The sequence below is a fragment of the Silene latifolia genome, chromosome 6 (assembly GCF_048544455.1).
Source record: "Silene latifolia isolate original U9 population chromosome 6, ASM4854445v1, whole genome shotgun sequence".
Taxonomy (NCBI): Eukaryota; Viridiplantae; Streptophyta; class Magnoliopsida; order Caryophyllales; family Caryophyllaceae; genus Silene; species Silene latifolia.
The window spans coordinates 20646907-20664552 of NC_133531.1; the positions used below are offsets into that span (position 1 = coordinate 20646907).

General features: G+C 37.5%; 1 protein-coding gene and 1 long non-coding RNA gene across 2 annotated transcripts; one reads left to right on the forward strand and one right to left on the reverse strand.

Moving 5' to 3' along the window:
* Window positions 1-251: 251 nt before the first annotated feature.
* Window positions 252-3941, forward strand: LOC141586492 (uncharacterized). Its single transcript, XR_012519545.1, has 2 exons — window positions 252-1603; window positions 1829-3941. It is a non-coding gene; the product is annotated as an uncharacterized LOC141586492 (long non-coding RNA).
* Window positions 2305-7476, reverse strand: LOC141586491 (catalase). Its single transcript, XM_074407743.1, has 8 exons — window positions 7169-7476; window positions 6968-7064; window positions 5237-5514; window positions 3856-4632; window positions 3656-3745; window positions 3271-3338; window positions 3080-3173; window positions 2305-2628 (listed from the first exon to the last, which is right to left on the reverse strand). Exons 1-8 carry the CDS (start codon window positions 7181-7183, stop codon window positions 2569-2571), a joined length of 1479 nt encoding a protein of 492 aa, XP_074263844.1. The 5' UTR covers window positions 7184-7476; the 3' UTR covers window positions 2305-2568.
* Window positions 7477-17646: the final 10170 nt, after the last annotated feature.

Below are 17646 nucleotides of genomic sequence, written 5' to 3' on the forward strand. Positions count from 1 at the left end.
TATATAACGATAATGACAGGTTATCAGAAATTCAACAATGGCAGACACCGTGCTTTCTTTTTTTCTTTTTTTTTTCTATTTCATGGTGCTTATCCTATAATTTCAATCAATAATGGAGTTATAATATACTCCGTATGCATTATTTTTTTAGTAAGGTCCATCACTTTATGTCAATTCATTAGCAATGAATGTGCCTCCTTAGGTGACTGTGAGAGTGACTATATTATCATCGCTGGTTTATTTTGAATTCCATATACATTCAAAAAATTAGGGTTTTTCTTTAAAACAATTTTTTGCAGAGGCTCTTCACGATCGATATCGTCATCATCATGTCATGCAATATCAGGATGCCAATATTGTATAATGCTTTGCTTCCATGCATGGGTGTTAAATATATAACTAAATAAGGTATGTTCTTCAATCTTCATGTCTTAAACTATCTTTTTGTTTTTCGATTATATATGTCGGTTTTGCATGCAATAATATATCCACTTGCAGCCTTAATATATTTCCATGCACTATACGTCGATATGAATGTTATGCTATCACTTTTCGTAGGGAATCATCCAGTATTGCCTTGTTTTTCGATTAAACAAGGCAATACTCCTCTTCTTCTCCAATGTGGGACTTGAGTACAAATAATTGAGACGGAGTAGTAAGTAACTAAAAGTAGTAGAAGTGCTTTGATTTTTTAAGTTTGAATAAACTCCAAAAGATATCTCCTAGCTATTGAGGATCTTAATTTTATTTTTTTAGAATTAATCGAACCGGATTAGATACAACTGGTTGTTGACTTGTTGCGAATGATCGTAGATCTGTTCTTCTCTATTGTTTAGAGTACGTTAACAAAAGATAGTTTTAGCGGATTTGATTTGATTTGATTTGATGAGCTTGTTGGATCAGATATTGTCGAGTTCATATAAACACAACTTTTCCTCCTGGTATTGCCAATGGAGCAAAGATTAAACATGAAACAACGACGAAACATGGCTTGGCTATTGAGGTTATTTGGGTATTACCTTCAAGGGAAAAAGCCATGAAGGAAACTTCATCTTTGAGTAATGTAGCAAAGGTTTAACCTTACTCACAAATAAAATGTTTAGGATGGTTGTTGCAGAGATTAGTATTACACTCATTCATTGATAATGCAGTAAATGAGAGTATATATGATACCTTGACTCGTCATAAGCTTAAATGAGAATTTGTGTTCAACTATTCTACTCATAAGCTACATACTAAGGACTATTACGAATAATATAATACTCCCTTCGATTCGATTCTTTGGAAATGCCTTATTTGCTTTTTGCACAAGGATTAAGGTTTGTGAATGTCAAGTGGGTGGTGGGTGAATTTTGTTAACAAAAACATGCTTAAAAAAGGACATGGGGCATTTCTAGTGAATATGCTGAAAAAAGAATATGGGGCAATTACATAGAATCGGAAGGGAGTATTCTTTACATGTAGCCACTTATTAGAATGTTCAGGTGAGGTGAAAGTACTGAAAATACGTTTAACGGTTTAAGGGATTAGGGTCACAAGTTAACATTAGCTTTTATCTCATCTTTTGCAAATAAATCGGTCTAACTTGGTGCCGAAATTTAGGGTGTGTTTGGATTGAAGGGATTGGAGGGAAAGGGAGGGGAGGGATTTGAATGGATGAGAAATCCATTGTTTGGTTAGCAAATGGAGATGGAGGGATTTGGAGGGCTCCAAGCCAAATTATTCTCTCCAACAAATGGCAAGATTAAGAGGACAAATCACCTCCTTCGTTCTCCCTCCCTTTCCTTCCCCTTCCCCCCTTCCCTCCTTTTCTTCCTATCCAAACAAGGCCTTAATGTTGGAGCCTGGAGGAACGGAGGATGCACTTCTGTTAAAGGGCATAGTACTTCGGCCAATGATAAACAGTTCGTTGCTTGGTGTTTTTGGATGAAGAAAGTATTTAGGACTTGTTTGGGGTATGAGAGTTTGTTCACTTTATTACTAACGAGGACGATAACCTACAGAGCCGAGATGTAAGGGTACTGGGTACAGAGATGTTATTGAGTTCGATGATAGCTTAGAAAGCTGGGTGTCCTCGGGTAGTACAACTTTTTTTCCATGTACTGGCTTGCCTACACTGGGTCTTTTGTTTTATGTGTTTTTTTTTTTTTTTTTTTTTGAGGAATTTGTTTGATGTGTTGAGGTCTAGTTTTTGTACTTCAGGTACCGCTCAGGGCGCTCGCAATAGTATGGTCTATCAAAATTAAATCATGGGAAAAAGGAAAAAATTCAAACTTCATAAAATAGGATCTTACCACAACACAGTAAATTAATTATGTTCATAGACAATTTATTACTTAAATAGGAAATATAACCAGATTACTGGATACTGAAACACAAGTTCCGTTCTATACGGTAATCCGAAACTCGAGCCCCGACTTTAATAAAGAGTTATTGTTGTATGGTTTAAGTAAAGTACAGCAAACAAGCCCACAAAGTAAACAGAAACACTACAATTCTTCACCATGTCGTCCTAATGGTGAATTGGTGATGTCCCCTTTGTGATGAATGCCCGGATATACAGAAGCCTCACATGGTTGGCCTGACATTAAGCCTACTTGCTAGCTTCATGCCCAACGATTTGTCAGCCTGTAAACGTTTATCACGGAAAATAGTCAGTAGAGGCAGTGTTGCAAAGCGAGAGAACTGAAGATCACCACTTAAACCAATTTATTTATTTTTTTTTTTATTTATCGTAAAGGAGCTACAAGGGCGAACTTATGCTGACAGTAACCTGGCAAAATGGTCATTTGGGTCAGGTACAAGTCAAGGTCAATTTGAATAGGATCATTTGGGGTATGCTTGCATCCTGGTTTCAGGTCAGGTCATTCAGGTTCGGGTATACTTAGCTAACCGGGCATTTAGGGGCGTGAGCAGTAATATTTGAGTCGGGTTTATTTGGGTTTTGGGTCATATTTGGGTTATTCTTTTGTTGGACAGGTAACCTGAGTCGCGAGTATGACCACACGATGACGCAACTAGTTAAAAGCTAGAAGTAAGGTGCACAGTGCACCACAAATACAAACTACTGGACATTTACCTGTGACCAGTATGAAACCCAGATGCTGCGAATCTCGTGAGTGATACGAGGATCAGATAGCGCATCAACCCATCTTTGGATAAATCTCTCTTGCCTATAAGTAACAAAGGACGGAATGCATTAGAATTTAGAATTGGACTAGCTTTTAGAGGAGAGCAGTTATAGCACAGAAGCTAAGGAACCAAGCTCACCTGGCCGGTTCAAAGGACCGGTATCTCTCTCCAGGCTGCTTGAAGTTGTTCTCCTTTACAATGACTTGCTGCATTAAGAGAATACCAAACAGACCGTATAAGTGGTTTATCTCAAGAGTCTAATTTTTCAACCGTTCCTCAAAACTGAAAACTGCCCCGCCATTTTGATACATTAATCAGATGGTATTAAATCTCGGGATAGGTCGTGTTGTGCCATAAATGGGCCAATACTGCCTCAAAACGAGGTCGCAGTAACCTTTAAAAACATTGATACCTCATCCACAACGCGGTGTCACTGTCCATAATACCGTATTATCCCTAAGCTAATTGTATAAAACTTAGGAGTCAAAAGCAGCAGAGATTAAAAAGAAAAAAAAAAACTAACCCTGTCACGTCTACCACTCAAGACATTTGGTGGAATGGGATATTGCTCAGCATGACGAACAGGATCATATCTAGAAGGGAAGTAATCAACCTGAAACAGAATCCAGTAATAAGACATAATATTCCAGGAATAGCAGCCTAGATAGTAAAATTTAACCAGGTGGAATGAAAATAATAAAACGATGGTCAGATGGTGTATACCTCCTCATCCCTGTGCATAAAGTTCATGAACCCGTCAAAGTGATTGTTGTGATGAGCATTTTTTGGTGCATTAGCAGGAATTTGTAGGTAGTTGGGACCAAGACGGTGTCTTTGGGTATCGGCATATGAGAAAATTCGAGTCTGGAGTAGCTTGTCATCTGAGTAGTAGACACCAGGAACAACAAGTGCAGGGCAAAATGCCAGCTGCTCATTTTCTGCAAAGAAGTTGTCAATGTTCTTGTTCAAAACTAGGCGTCCAACAGGCTGTAAAGGCAAAATGTCCTCCGGCCATGTCTTGGTAACATCTAGTGGGTCAAAGTCAAACTTATCTTCATCAACCGGGTCAATTGTTTGGATAAACAATTTCCATTCGGGATAATTCCCAGCAGCGATTGAATCATAGAGGTCCTGAGTTGCATGACTATGGTTGGCCCCACCAACTTTTATGGCCTCATCTTCCAACAAAGATTTCACTCCACAGGTTGGTTTCCAATGAAACTTGACATATTGAGCTTTCCCAGCCTTGTTAATCAGCATATAAGTGTTGACACCAGACCCTTCCATGTGCCTATAGTCGCTAGGAATTCCAATATCATCAAATAGAAAAGTAAACATGTGTAAACTCTCAGGGTGGTGAGAGAAGAAATCAAGGATCCTCCAGCTTTCTTGGATGTGAGATTTGGGGTTGGGTTTCAACGCATGCACCATATCAGGGAACTTCATGCCGTCACGGATGAAAAACACAGGGAAATTGTTCCCTACCATATCAAAATTACCCTGCAAAAAATAAAAATTAGGATTACCAAATGAGTAGCATAAAGCGGAGGGGGGTGATTCATCATTTAGCCCTTTCTTCCCTTTCTTGGATGAAAGGGCTCAGAGGGATGTAAAGTGTATGGTAACGAGAAGACTCCTAATATCCACCCCCTCTCTTTCCTCCCTTTCCCTTCCATATAAATTGTCCAAACAAACTCCAAGAACTTTCAAGATCTCTTAACTGTATTCTGCATGCTTACGTTCGACAAAAATCCTAATTAGACAATTGATCCAACAAATTCTCATTTGAGATGGTCTAATGATAAGAAAGATAACAGCAAGACGAACCATTTTATGAGATAGTTAATTGCTGGTTTTTTTTAAGTGGGTTAATTGGATTGGTCTCAGATCAATATTAATATATGAGACTAAAAACTGACTTAAACGTTGGAGACAAGATGTTGAAGCGAGGAAAAATAAGACGATTTTAGTATAACTTAGTCATGTAAAGCACATAAATGGCCCTCACATGATGAAACCAAAGCTGATATCCACAGTGTGGTGAAATAAATACCACATTTCAAGAAAACACGCTCTGAATTACAGGTACCACACTACTCCTTACCTCTCTGGTGTAAAACTTCACAGCAAAACCACGGGGGTCCCTGATTGTTTCAGGACTCCCACGTTCATGAATAACAGTGGAGAAGCGAACAATAACAGGCGTCTGGACCCCAGGGGCACGTAGAAAATCAGCACATGTAAGGTGAGAAACATTATGGGTGACTTCAAAAAATCCCTTAGCACTCGCGCCCCTGGCATGAACAACACGTTCTGGGATACGCTCCCTGTCAAAGTTGGCAAGTTTCTCCACTAGATGATAATCCTCTAAAAGAATGGGACCTGTTCCGAGAAGGCACAGCGAAAATGAGTGTTTGTTAGGCTAACCACAATTGATGACTACAAAGAACATGCAAATTAGTGTCAAGGTAGATCTGCAAAGGGTTCCTATAACTTTTCACACACACACACACACACACACTTCACAGTCACAATAAAACTACTTTGCCACTCAAAGGACACCCATATCATGATAACTAACTTTGTCACATCATGACGTGATTAAATCTCTCTTCCTCAAGTTATCATCTCTCTCCTATGTATTTATTTAATTGTTTTCTCACTTTCTATAGGATTTGTTATCTAACTTCAAAAGGCGCGAGGCACACTAAGACGAACCGTGGAGCCAAGGCACGAGGCAAAAGGGAGCACAATTCTTTGTTTCCAAGATTGGGGGAAAAAAATCTAGCAACAACACCTTGTTTTTTGAATTAAAAGAGGGCTGACATACAAAGAAGCACTCCGTTATACTCGTAGGTAGTGATAATAAGGTAATGCAAAGGGCATAAGATAAACAATCATCATTAACTTAATACCAGAGGGGACCAAAATTTGAATCTGCATCCCCACCCCTCAAAGAAAAAAAAAATCCCATTTATTATAGTAGGGCCTCAAAATAGGAGCGAATGCCATTTACACAATTTTGTGACGTACACGGGTTCTCAACTCAGGAGAAGATGCAGATGAAAGAAAGCGACTGAAGGAGCTACAATCAGACAGCACAAGCACTGTTACTATTTCTATGTTCCAGAACTTAATCTTAGACGACACCAAATTATTTCAAAACTAACGCGCCATTGTTGTTGCTTTAAAAATGAAACAATACTTCTCAATTTCTACAGTCCTGAAATTGATAACAATTCCGCATACTCCCACACCGGATTAAGTGTAAAATCAATTATAGGAGTGCCTATTCAACTACTTACAATTAAAGAATAGACAAATCAGCAAACTATCTACGACAAGACTAATATAACCATAAATACACTGTATATCTAAAGTTAGAAATTTTATGATTTATCTGCTTAACCATCAATTCAAAAGCAATACAATTGCTTCGGAAACAATATCATAAATTAGTCTATTACGAGACGGTCTTACACTAATATTATGTCAAACTGATCACGACATTGGTTTAGAACTAAAACAAACTCTTAAAAAGGGTTTCGAAAAGCCATTTTACTACTAATTCTTTTGTAAGGCGGCCTTACACAAGAATTTCAATCATCAATTCCAGAGCAATACAATTGCTTAGAAATAGTTTTATGATTTATTTGCGAGACGGTCTTACACTAATATTAATAAAACAACTCCTAAAAAGCGGTTCAAAAATCCGCTTTACAAAAATTCTTGTGTAAGGCGACCTTAGACGAGTATTTGTAAAATACGTCACGAAAACGAAACAAAACAAAACAAAACAATGAATTGAAACACTAACTAATATTCAAAAATATACCTCTGTTACCAACGGTCAACGAGGAATTGTTGTTATAAACAGGAGCACCAGAATTAGTAGTCCAGAATGGCGAATTGTGTGCACTTGATGGACGAAACTACAATCAATCAAATCAATTCAAACAAATTTATTAAAACCCTAACCCTAATTATAATCAAATTAAATCAACAATTACAATCAATTCAAACAAACAATCAAAACCTTGTAGGGATCCATGGCTTAGAGAGAGAGTAATGAAGGATTTCTTAAGAGAGAAAGAAATGACGGAGAATTATTAGCGTGTGGTAATCACAATTTGTATTTCAATTTCAATTAATCTGGGAAAAATTGGGGATGAGGATACTTATATTTAAAGTTATCTTGAAGTTTGAGCTGTGTGTTTATCTGTCAATATGTGTATTTTATCTAGTTTTTGCTATTTTCGAGATTTTTCTAATATTTTCATTTTACTTTGGGATTTTGCCTTTTTTGTTGCCTCTCGTTTAAGTGCTAAATTTTGTGTATTTTATTGTGACAAGTTAGGTGTTAGCCTACCACATGTATAATTGGGGAAAATTAATTAAATTGGAGTAGAATTGGAATTGGAAATTAATTAGGGTTGACATTTTTAACTAAGTTGAGTAATTCGTAAGTTAGTAGCATTGTTTTAGGCTTTTAACAATCAAATAAGTTTCTCTAAAAACGGATATATCTGTCTTAAGATTAAAACGGGTTAAATAAATGTCACTTGCATAGCTATAGAGAGATTTTTTTGCTAATATTTAGGCATTTGTTGTTGTCTTATCTATAAAAGTGATAATTATTTAACACGTCTTAAACTTAAATGGACATTTGTATTGTTTTAGTTCAATGGTGTAGCAAGGGAGCTAGTAGGGACGCTCATCCCCGATAGTGTGAAAATTTTGATTTTTTTCAAGATTATTTTATAACATTACCATTTCACCTAAGTTGGAACTTCCCAATCTCACTGGCTTAAAATCCTGGCTCTGGCACCGTTCTAATTGTTATTGTTTTTATGATATTTAGTATTTTAGACGCAGTTGTTACTCATATGTATAGTATAGGAGTATAATATAACTTAAAAGAACCGTTATCTTTTACATTTGATTAGTACATAATTGAAATTTGAATTAGAAAATAAGTTTAGAGAGTAAACATTAACTACCAGTTGACATTTTGCAATTAAGTTGGAGTAGTTCTTAAGCAATTTGTAATTTGGTTTTATATTTTCGTTGATTTCTATGTTATTTGGGTTTATATACGCATTTGTTTAGTTGTATGTAATATGGAGTTTAAGTCAACGTAAAAGACAGTTTGTCGTATATTTGATGAGTCGAGAATTGTTGTTAAGAGTCGTTTAGAAATTGTCGTATAAAAGCACGCAAATCGGCCCTCTATAATGGATGAATTGCTCTTGAGTTTTGGATTGGGGTGCACATCATGGAGGACACTTTTACCCTACACTTTGGAGGAATGGTTAAACAATTGGACAACATTAAGATCATGGAAGGAGAAAAGGATTATGCAAAGGAGGCTTGGTGCGTGATACTAGTACGCGCAAGTTTTTCGTGTTGAAAAGGATGAAAAGGATGAATTGTTTTTGTTTTTGTACTCGTTTTGTTTTATTCCCGCTTTTGAATTTTTGGGACCTCTCTCTCTGTAGGGTCTGCAGGATTTTATCCCTTCTATTAATCAAAAAAAAGAAATTGTTGTTGTTTTACAACTGGAATTTTTAAAGGATTTTTTTTTCTGGAGAATTTTGGCTTTTGAAATAAAATGGTATTTAAGGAAGTCTTCATATATCATATAAGAAAAGGGAAAATAGTTAGGTTTACCCTTAACTTGTTGTATGTGAAACAAGTTAAAGTTGATAGATAAATAAATTATGTTAGTTAAATATCTTTTTCAACCTAAAAACTCTAAGAATATCTCATTATTAAGTTTAATAATCTTGTATTCATTTGTGTAATTATACATATACCTAACACTTTTTTAAAAGTATAGTCATGTATATTTTTATTCGTTTCAATCAAGTTCACAACAATATAATTATCGGTTTTCACAATCAAATAAACATTGTATTGTGACAAAATTCGTAAGCTAGAAACTTAAAACTATTAAGAACAAATGAAAAATGGATCATAGCCATAGTATATTTTAGCATGTAATTCATCATTTCACAATTTTTTGGTTAAGGTTACATCTTTACAAACAGTTCTTATTCTCTAATATCCGTTATTAATCATTTACACAATAAAATATCACAATAATAGCTTTTGAATTTTGGTTTTGCTTTCTACAAACATTAAATACACTAGTATTAATAATTCCACATCTTTAGAAAGAGTACACGTCAAAAAGTAAAAGTTATGAGACCTAAGAGCATAGAAGTTTGATGGTTCCTTATCCACATTTTGGAAGATTGCAAGAAGATGACCACAGCCACTTATGAAGGGGTACTCTCAAGTGTGAACGGAGCAATATTCCTGATAAGATTAGCAAATATTGGGCCTCTCGGTTAGAATTATGGTGCAATACGGTCCACAATTATTTGCTAAATTTCAGTCCAAAGCTATTGTCAAATTGTAGGTAGTTTCTCGTGGACAATAATAATCTCCATGCAGCAAATGTGATGTATATGTATGTGGCTCAACCAGGGGTGTCTAATACCCAGGGCGACTACGAGCGGCGGAACCGAGTCTCTAGTTTTAACCACTAAATTTATAAGCTTCACTGATAAAATTCAATACAAACCTCGACGTTTAGTACACTTATACATTCATATTTAGGGTTTCATTTTTTTTATAGTGCATCGAACCTCCATTTACTTTAAAACGCCCCTAAACTGAACGTAAGTATCTTTTGTTAATTAGGAGACAAAACCTATGTCATAAGTTCTAGAAAGTTTTCGAATAACCAATTAACAATAGAGTAATAATTCATCGATTTATAAATTAGTGAATTCTCTCCTCGTTTTATCAATGTTTTACACTTTTACTAATGTGGTATATATATTTACATGTGAGCTGTGACGGTAAATCATCATAAAAAGTCAATTCTTCACATGTATCTTCATTACTTAATATTTTGTATTTTATTGAGGTGGTTTGCTTTTTCGACTGGTTGATAGAAGGTTGTGGTCATAGTATATCTTAATATGGGAGTTCATCTAGAAGTGATAATGAAACGAGATACTTCGTGAGCAGCTTAAACTTGGCTTGATCAAAGTTAGCTCAAAAGCTTAACGGATCAAGCCGAGATAACGTTGGGTTAACTCGAAAGCAGGTCAAATTTGTATAATTAGATCATATCTTGCTCTTAAATTATACAAATATTTATCATGGAAAATATCAAATTTTTTATTTGACTTGCCTAATAGTTTTGTATATAAACCTCAAAATCTAAGTTATACTCCATAGACAAATATTGAAGGAAACAATATGAAATTTTACAATTATATATAAGCTCGAGCTCATATTTAAACTGGTAGGTTTGACAATGAGCATATTTTTTTCAAGTTTGAGTGAGGTCCGAGATCAAGTTTTGCTTAATGAGCCAGTACAAGTTGAGCGAGACAAAGTTCATGTTCAACTTGACTCATTATCACCCTGGGTCCGCCCCTATAGAATAAGATATGTCTCGACTTTTATTTACTTCTCACTTGTGTTTGCACATACAATTTAAAAAGCGTGAATCAAACCCCTTTAATGCTTTTTTTTGCTTTAGAGTATAAGTTTCTTACTTAACATGATAATAATTGGTTGTATAACCTTGCATTTATATGCAACTCTCTAATATGATCCTCCTATAACATAAAACGAGATTATAAAGAGAGTAACCTAATACATGTATAGTACTTTTTTTTCTTCACTTGTTTTCCTTTAACCAAAATATTTCTTACAGATAATATAAAAAACAAATAAATAACTAGACGAAAGTTATATTGAGTAAGTCTCATGTAAAATGGTTTTACACTATCACATTGTAAAACCATATAACAAAATATCTTAATCTTAATGCCCTTATTATAAAAAGTTTTTTTTGTGTAAATCATCTGGTTCGGTCCGGATTCGAGCCAGGTAGGACCACTAGGGCGATAAAGCTCTCCTTCATAAGTTTTAACACTGCTGTATTCCCAGAGCTCGAACACGATGTTAGGAATATTTCCGTAACCTAGTCTTTCCATATTTGTGTCTTGCTCAATTGTTCATATCTCGTTTTCCTTATTATTGTATTTACCAATATTGTAATTACCTTAGTTTAATTCTTAGGTTTAAGGTAAATATTAGGTGATAGGTTTCTTGTGATTCATGCCATTGTAATAGTATATATATAGGATGATATTGTAACCTTTGAATATATCAATACAATCAAATTCTTCAAACCTTTACATGGTATCAATCGCCTTCCGATCCTCATAACTACAACCCGCCTTTTTCCAACCCTAGCTATGTCTAGCAACACCATCAAAAACACCCATGAACCGAGTGTCCCACTCTACCTCGTCAACCTTTCCATGGTTGATAAACTAACTCCATTGACGTTTATGCAATGGCAAGATCAAGTCGCATCGTTCCTCATTGGTTACGACCTCCTGAAATACCTTGATGGCTCGTATCCCTGCCCACCCGACACCATCTCTTCACCCACTGACACCGACAAAACAAAACCCACCCCTAACCCTGCGTTTTTCACATGGACTCGTCAAGACCAACTTATCAAAGGTGCGTTACTTGGCACTCTCACCCCTGAAACTCATGCCCTCGTTATGCATGCGAGCCCCGACCTCGCATGATGTTTGGACCGTCCTTTCCAATACCTATGCCAAATCCACTCGTGGTCATATTCTCCAAGTTAAAGATCGTCTGAAATCTTTAACCAAAGACTCTACCCAATCCGTCACCGATTTTATGTACACCATAAAATCGTGTACTGATAAACTCGTTATCTTAGGAAAACCCATAAACAATGATGATATCATTGCTGAAGTTATTCGTGGTCTTGACTACGAAACATATAAACCCATAATCGATGCTATCAATGCCCGTGACGATCCCATCTCTTTCAATGCTCTTCACGAGAAACTAATCAACTTTGACCTCACCCAAAAACAACTCACCAAACCGGCACCATTCCCTGCCTCTGCCCACCCTGCTCAAGCCAACCGCACCAACAACCGCACCTATGTTCCCAACACAAATCGTGCTTCCACTTCTACTACACCGCCCCCCCAATACCGATTCTTACACTCCTGCTCCCTTCAAGGGTAAGTGTCAGTATTGTCGTGCTATTGGACATGTCATCTCGAGTTGTTACAAGTTTAAACGCGACTATCCTGATGTAGTGTTTCCACCTTCGAATGCATTCCCTCCACCCAGACAAAGCTGTGCTCAACCTCAAGCCCACACAGCCACCACTCCTGCCTCCAACACTCATTACCCGTGGCTTGTAGATAGTGGTGCAACGCATCACATCACCAACGACCTTCAAATTCTTGCCTTACTCACTCCTTATGATGGGAGTGATGAACTTGTGATTGGTGATGGCTCTGCATTACCCATCTCACATATAGGTTCGTTTACTGTGTTAATCACTCGTCCTCTTCGCAATTTCTTTTTAAAAACGTTCTTTTTGTTCCTACAATTTCGCGAAATATTTTGTCTGTAACAATGCTTATTTTGAATTTTCACAAACCACTTTTTTTATAAAGGAACTTCAAACGCATCAGATTCTCATAAGCGGACTGTCTAATGGTGGAGTCTATGAATGGCATCCTCCGCAACCGTCTGCTCACACTAGCTGGGTGTCTAAAGACTATGGTTGGCATCATCGTCTTGGACATCCGTCGGCAAAAGTATTACGTTATTTAGTTAATAAACTTTCGATTTCAATTCCAAGCACTTTAGTTGATTTTTGTAACTCTTGTAATATACACAAGGGTCATAAACTCGAATTTTCTAATTCAACGTTATTATCTAAAGCACCATTAGATTTAATTTTTACCGATGTATGGTCGTCTCCTATTGTGTCTTATGAAAATTTCAAATACTATATTATTTTTGTTGATCATTTCACCAAATATATTTGGTTATATCCGCTCAAATTGAAATCCGATGCTACAACCGTTTTTGTTCGTTTTCGAAAGCTTGTTGAGAAATTTTTTAAACGTCCTATTTTGCAAATATTTTCGGACAACGGCGGCGAATATGCCAAGATGGCCTATACACTTAGTGATAATGGTATTGGTGTAGATACCTCATTTCTGCACCTCTCGCAAACCACCCGGTGATGATTGGGCCGCATGTTTGGTACGCGGAACGATTTGTGACAATTCGTAAGATTATCGTCAAGTGATTGCTCAAATATTAATGTCTAACTCTTAGTTGTCATCTACGTGCCGATACGGTCGTTTTGACAGTAATTAGAGTACATTCGGAGTCCGGGCCTAAAATCGTCTCCATTTTCTGATAACCGTTAAATCCCGAGTCAGAATGTTCTGGAATGTTCCGGATATTTCTATTCCATATTTCGTAAATTTTATCTTTTGGTAAACAATTTCCCGTAATATTCACATAAGATATTAAGGAAAACCGAATTATTTCCGTCCTACCATAACTCAAACACAGAAATCTTTCTTCCGCAGGAGGAAACCCCTTGGGAACAGACGCGGCAGTCTTTGCGCCTCTTCCAAGAGACGCAGCGATGGGCGATGCGCCTCTTCCCAGGTCCTTTTCTGCGTCTTTCTCGTATCTTTTTCATATCTTTCCGAGATTCACTTCCAAAGAGTCTCCGAAACCCTAATTCCTTCACGTGATTAGTATAAATAGGAGCCTTCGTTCCTCATATTTCTCACGCGAGTATCCGCCCTTCTCTTCTCCCTTTGTATTCTAGACTTTGTTCTTACTTTTTGGCGTCTTCGTGCTTGAACATTCGACCACGTAAGCTCGGATCCTTCTGAGTACCAGCCTCGTTTGCATGACCGACCAATTTGACCAACTCCACATCAATCAACTTAATTAATCTAATCGTTTTCCTCTTACGAGGGCACTTTCTTTGCATTCGCGTCGAGCATCACTAATCGATATCTTAGTCCTTCTCGTTTCGTCAACATGTAAGTCTGAGGGTGTAATCTCTCTTTTATTTATTGTATTTTAATTATTGTATCGTCAATTGTAAGATTTATGTCGAAAATATCATTAAAACCGATTTCTAAAACCATGCTTTAAAACCTCTTTTTACGGATTTTCAGTAGATAACCGTCGAGAAAGGACGCAGCAACTGCTGCGCCTCTTCGAAGGAGCGCAGTTCCTGCTGCGCCTCTTCGTGAGGCCGCGCAGCGATTCTGCTTCCTTTCTTCTTCGTTCGTCCTCTGTTATTCGTCAAAATTCTTTTACTTGTTTCGTTTGTTTGTTATTTCTTCATCATGATAGCATATAATTCACATGTATATTATAATCATCATCATTAATATGTTTTAATCATCACAAATCCGACTTAAATCCCTTATATTCCAATATTTGCGGGTTTTCGTCATTAAATTCAAATCCGGGTTATAGAGATTCAATTCGTTCATATTGAGTTTCTGGAATTCGATCCTTTGATATATTTTCATCTGTCTTTTATCATATTCGTCATTAATTCGTCGTCAATTCATCATGTTTAGTTTATTTCATTCACCCGTGTCACTAATCAATCTTTCATCCATATAAATAATTCGTTTAATTCCGTCTCATCCATGTTTTATTGCTTTATGACCCATCAATCACATGTAAATAACCTATTAATCACTTCCATCCGAGTAGATAATTTAATTAATCATTAAATTTACCAATTGATATTAACAACACGCAATTAAAACTCACGGCCCGGAATTGGGTCAGAACAGACGCAAATGGCGTCTGCTGCGCGCTTATTCAAAGGACGCGACTCTCTGCTTTATTCGGTTGAATTTCGTCCACGAACTCCGTTGTTGCTTGACCTAGTTTATTTAGTCTACGTATAATTAACTATTATTCGTACTATCGCCTTCTGTTCTGTTCGTAACTCTTTCTTTTATTCTTTTTCTCAAATTATCCGTTTTAAAGGTATTTTCGACATAAATCGCCTATTCCTTTGTAATTATTGTAATTTTCTTTATTGTATTTATCATTATTTATTATGTCATTTGTATGTTTTTCACATGTAATTGAACATAAATCCCAACTTCGACCCAATTGTTTGCTAATTAACTGTTCACCGACTTAGTTAAATCTTCACATGCTAGGGTCAAAACTTGGATGTTGCATTGCATGCATACAACCGACGATATATCAAGTACGAATAACTTCCCTAATCATTAGTAGAGGCCGCTATCGAGGCGGGCGGGATAAGGTGTTCGATCAAAAGAGCTTCCTAATACGTACCCTCACCCCTTACTCCAGATCTCCGTGAACACCCGTGTTCATTGGCATCCACGAGAGTCATTCTAGACATAGAATGCTAAGGGTAACGATTGCTTAGTGTTCATGTCTCTACTTTGTGTCTTGACATGACACGAGGTATTCGAACGGTTCCAATTTCCCATAAAAATTGGTGGCGACTCCATACAAAATGCAAACGCTTGTTTCTCTTTTCCCCCCAAGCGCCCCCGTGGGCCCCCGCTGTCCACAGTTTGGCGACTCCGCTGGGGATAATACACTTACGTGTAGCAAGGGTGAAACTTGAACAAGGTTAGGGAATATTTTGTACAAGACAATTGTCGGTTTTCATAACTCGGTCTTCCTAGACCGTTTTATTCGGCCTTTCTAGGCCCAACCCAACCCATTCGACCAATCGTCCCGTCTAAACGGTCCTAATTCTTATTTGGGCCTAAGGATGGATAGCTATTGACGTCATCCATACCATGATGCTTACTCTTGTTTGTATCAAGGGCATTCACTACTTGAGGAAATGGACTAGGAATCGGCCTTACTCTTGTTCGGTACGAGCCTCTCCACAGACTTGGGGTTTGATGGTTCGGTATGGCAACCCACCCTTTAAACCAAAACCCTTTTAAATGCACTCAACATCCCGCTATAATGCTTGTATAAATGTTTGTACCTTACGTGATCACCACTTCTAAACAGAACCATGACGATTTTTTCAAAAATCAAAACCCATTTTCAAACAAAATTTCGAAATAGGCTTTCAATTAGCGCAAAATCCGGTCAAAACTCTGTCCGTTTGTCGTGTCAAAATTCGGGCCACAAGCCCATTTCAAAACCTCACTTCGAGTCCACTCCTACAACTACACTACAGTTGACTAGGACACACATTTTCAAAAACCTTGTCTTTCTTCAAAGCTCACTCAACACAAGTGGCACACACCCACTTCACGAGTCAAAACATTTCTTTCTTTTAGCAAGTGTGTTAGAATGGTCGATCGTGTTTTGATTCGTCGCCGATCTCTTGTCCAGTTTTCAAGATGCCTGGATCCAGCGAAACAAATCTCCACCAACTTCAAGATGGTAATGATCGAATCCTAGCCGCGCTAGCCCAAATGCAAGTCACTCAAGACCAAGTCTATGACCGCCTTGAACTCATTGAGGGCCGTATCTATGTCGTAGAGGGAAGGTTGCCTCCTCATGAAAGTGAAGTAATAGGTGACTCTGATAATGAATCCAAGGATGAAAATCCTCTCATGGGGATGACTGTAGCTGAGAAAAGACTCCAATACTTAGAGGAGCAATTGATGTACCTTAAGGGGGATGACATTTATAGGGAGAATAATCGCAAGTATGTGGCCGTCAATTCCAAATTGTCAACTAACTTCAATATGAAGGATATCCCTAAATTCAAGGGACACGAGAACCCTTTGAACCACATCCGTGCCTTCAAGGATTACATGTCTATCAAAGGCATCAAACCCGAGATGTTCTTAAGGATCTTTCCTTCATCTCTTGACACTATCCCAAAGCAATGGTTCTACTCCTTAGATCACAAGAAGGTCACTACTTGGGAGGATGCCGCAATCGATTTCTCTAAACAATATGCAGATAATGCCGATATCCAAGTAAACATGCGTACTCTAGAGGTTCTTACCCAAAATGACAAAGAAGGATTCACCGACTTCCTAAGTAGGTGGAGGAAGACTAGCACCCAACTAGTCGAACGCCCGGATGAAGCTACCCTTGTGGAGAAGTTTGTGGATAATCTCAAACCCATCTATGCCAATCATTTGAGATACCCAAAACATCAAAACTTTCAAGGACTTAACCGTACTAGGGACAAGGATTGAAGATGACATCCGTAAAGGACTCTTGTCCAAAACGGTAGGCCGAGGATATCAAGGTTCCACAAGTCGTTCATACGACTCTACTAGCAAGACCGATGAAGTTAATCTTCTCGAGCCATCCAAGAAAAGTATCCCACCAAGGAAATTCACAAATCTTGGGGACACTTACTCCAACGCTCTAAAAAGGTTAATGAAGCAAGGTAAACTCCAACCCATCGGACCTACTCCCGAACCAGAAAGGAAGTCCAAATTCTGGGACGAGAATTCGTACTGCGAATACCATAGGGGCAAAAGGCACGACACAGAAAAATGCTACAAGTTGAAAAACGTGCTTCAAGACATGATTGAAGATGGTCGACTACCAATACCACCGGGAGGTAAGCCCAACAACACTGAGAATCCTCTTGGAGTTCTAGTGATCACAAGT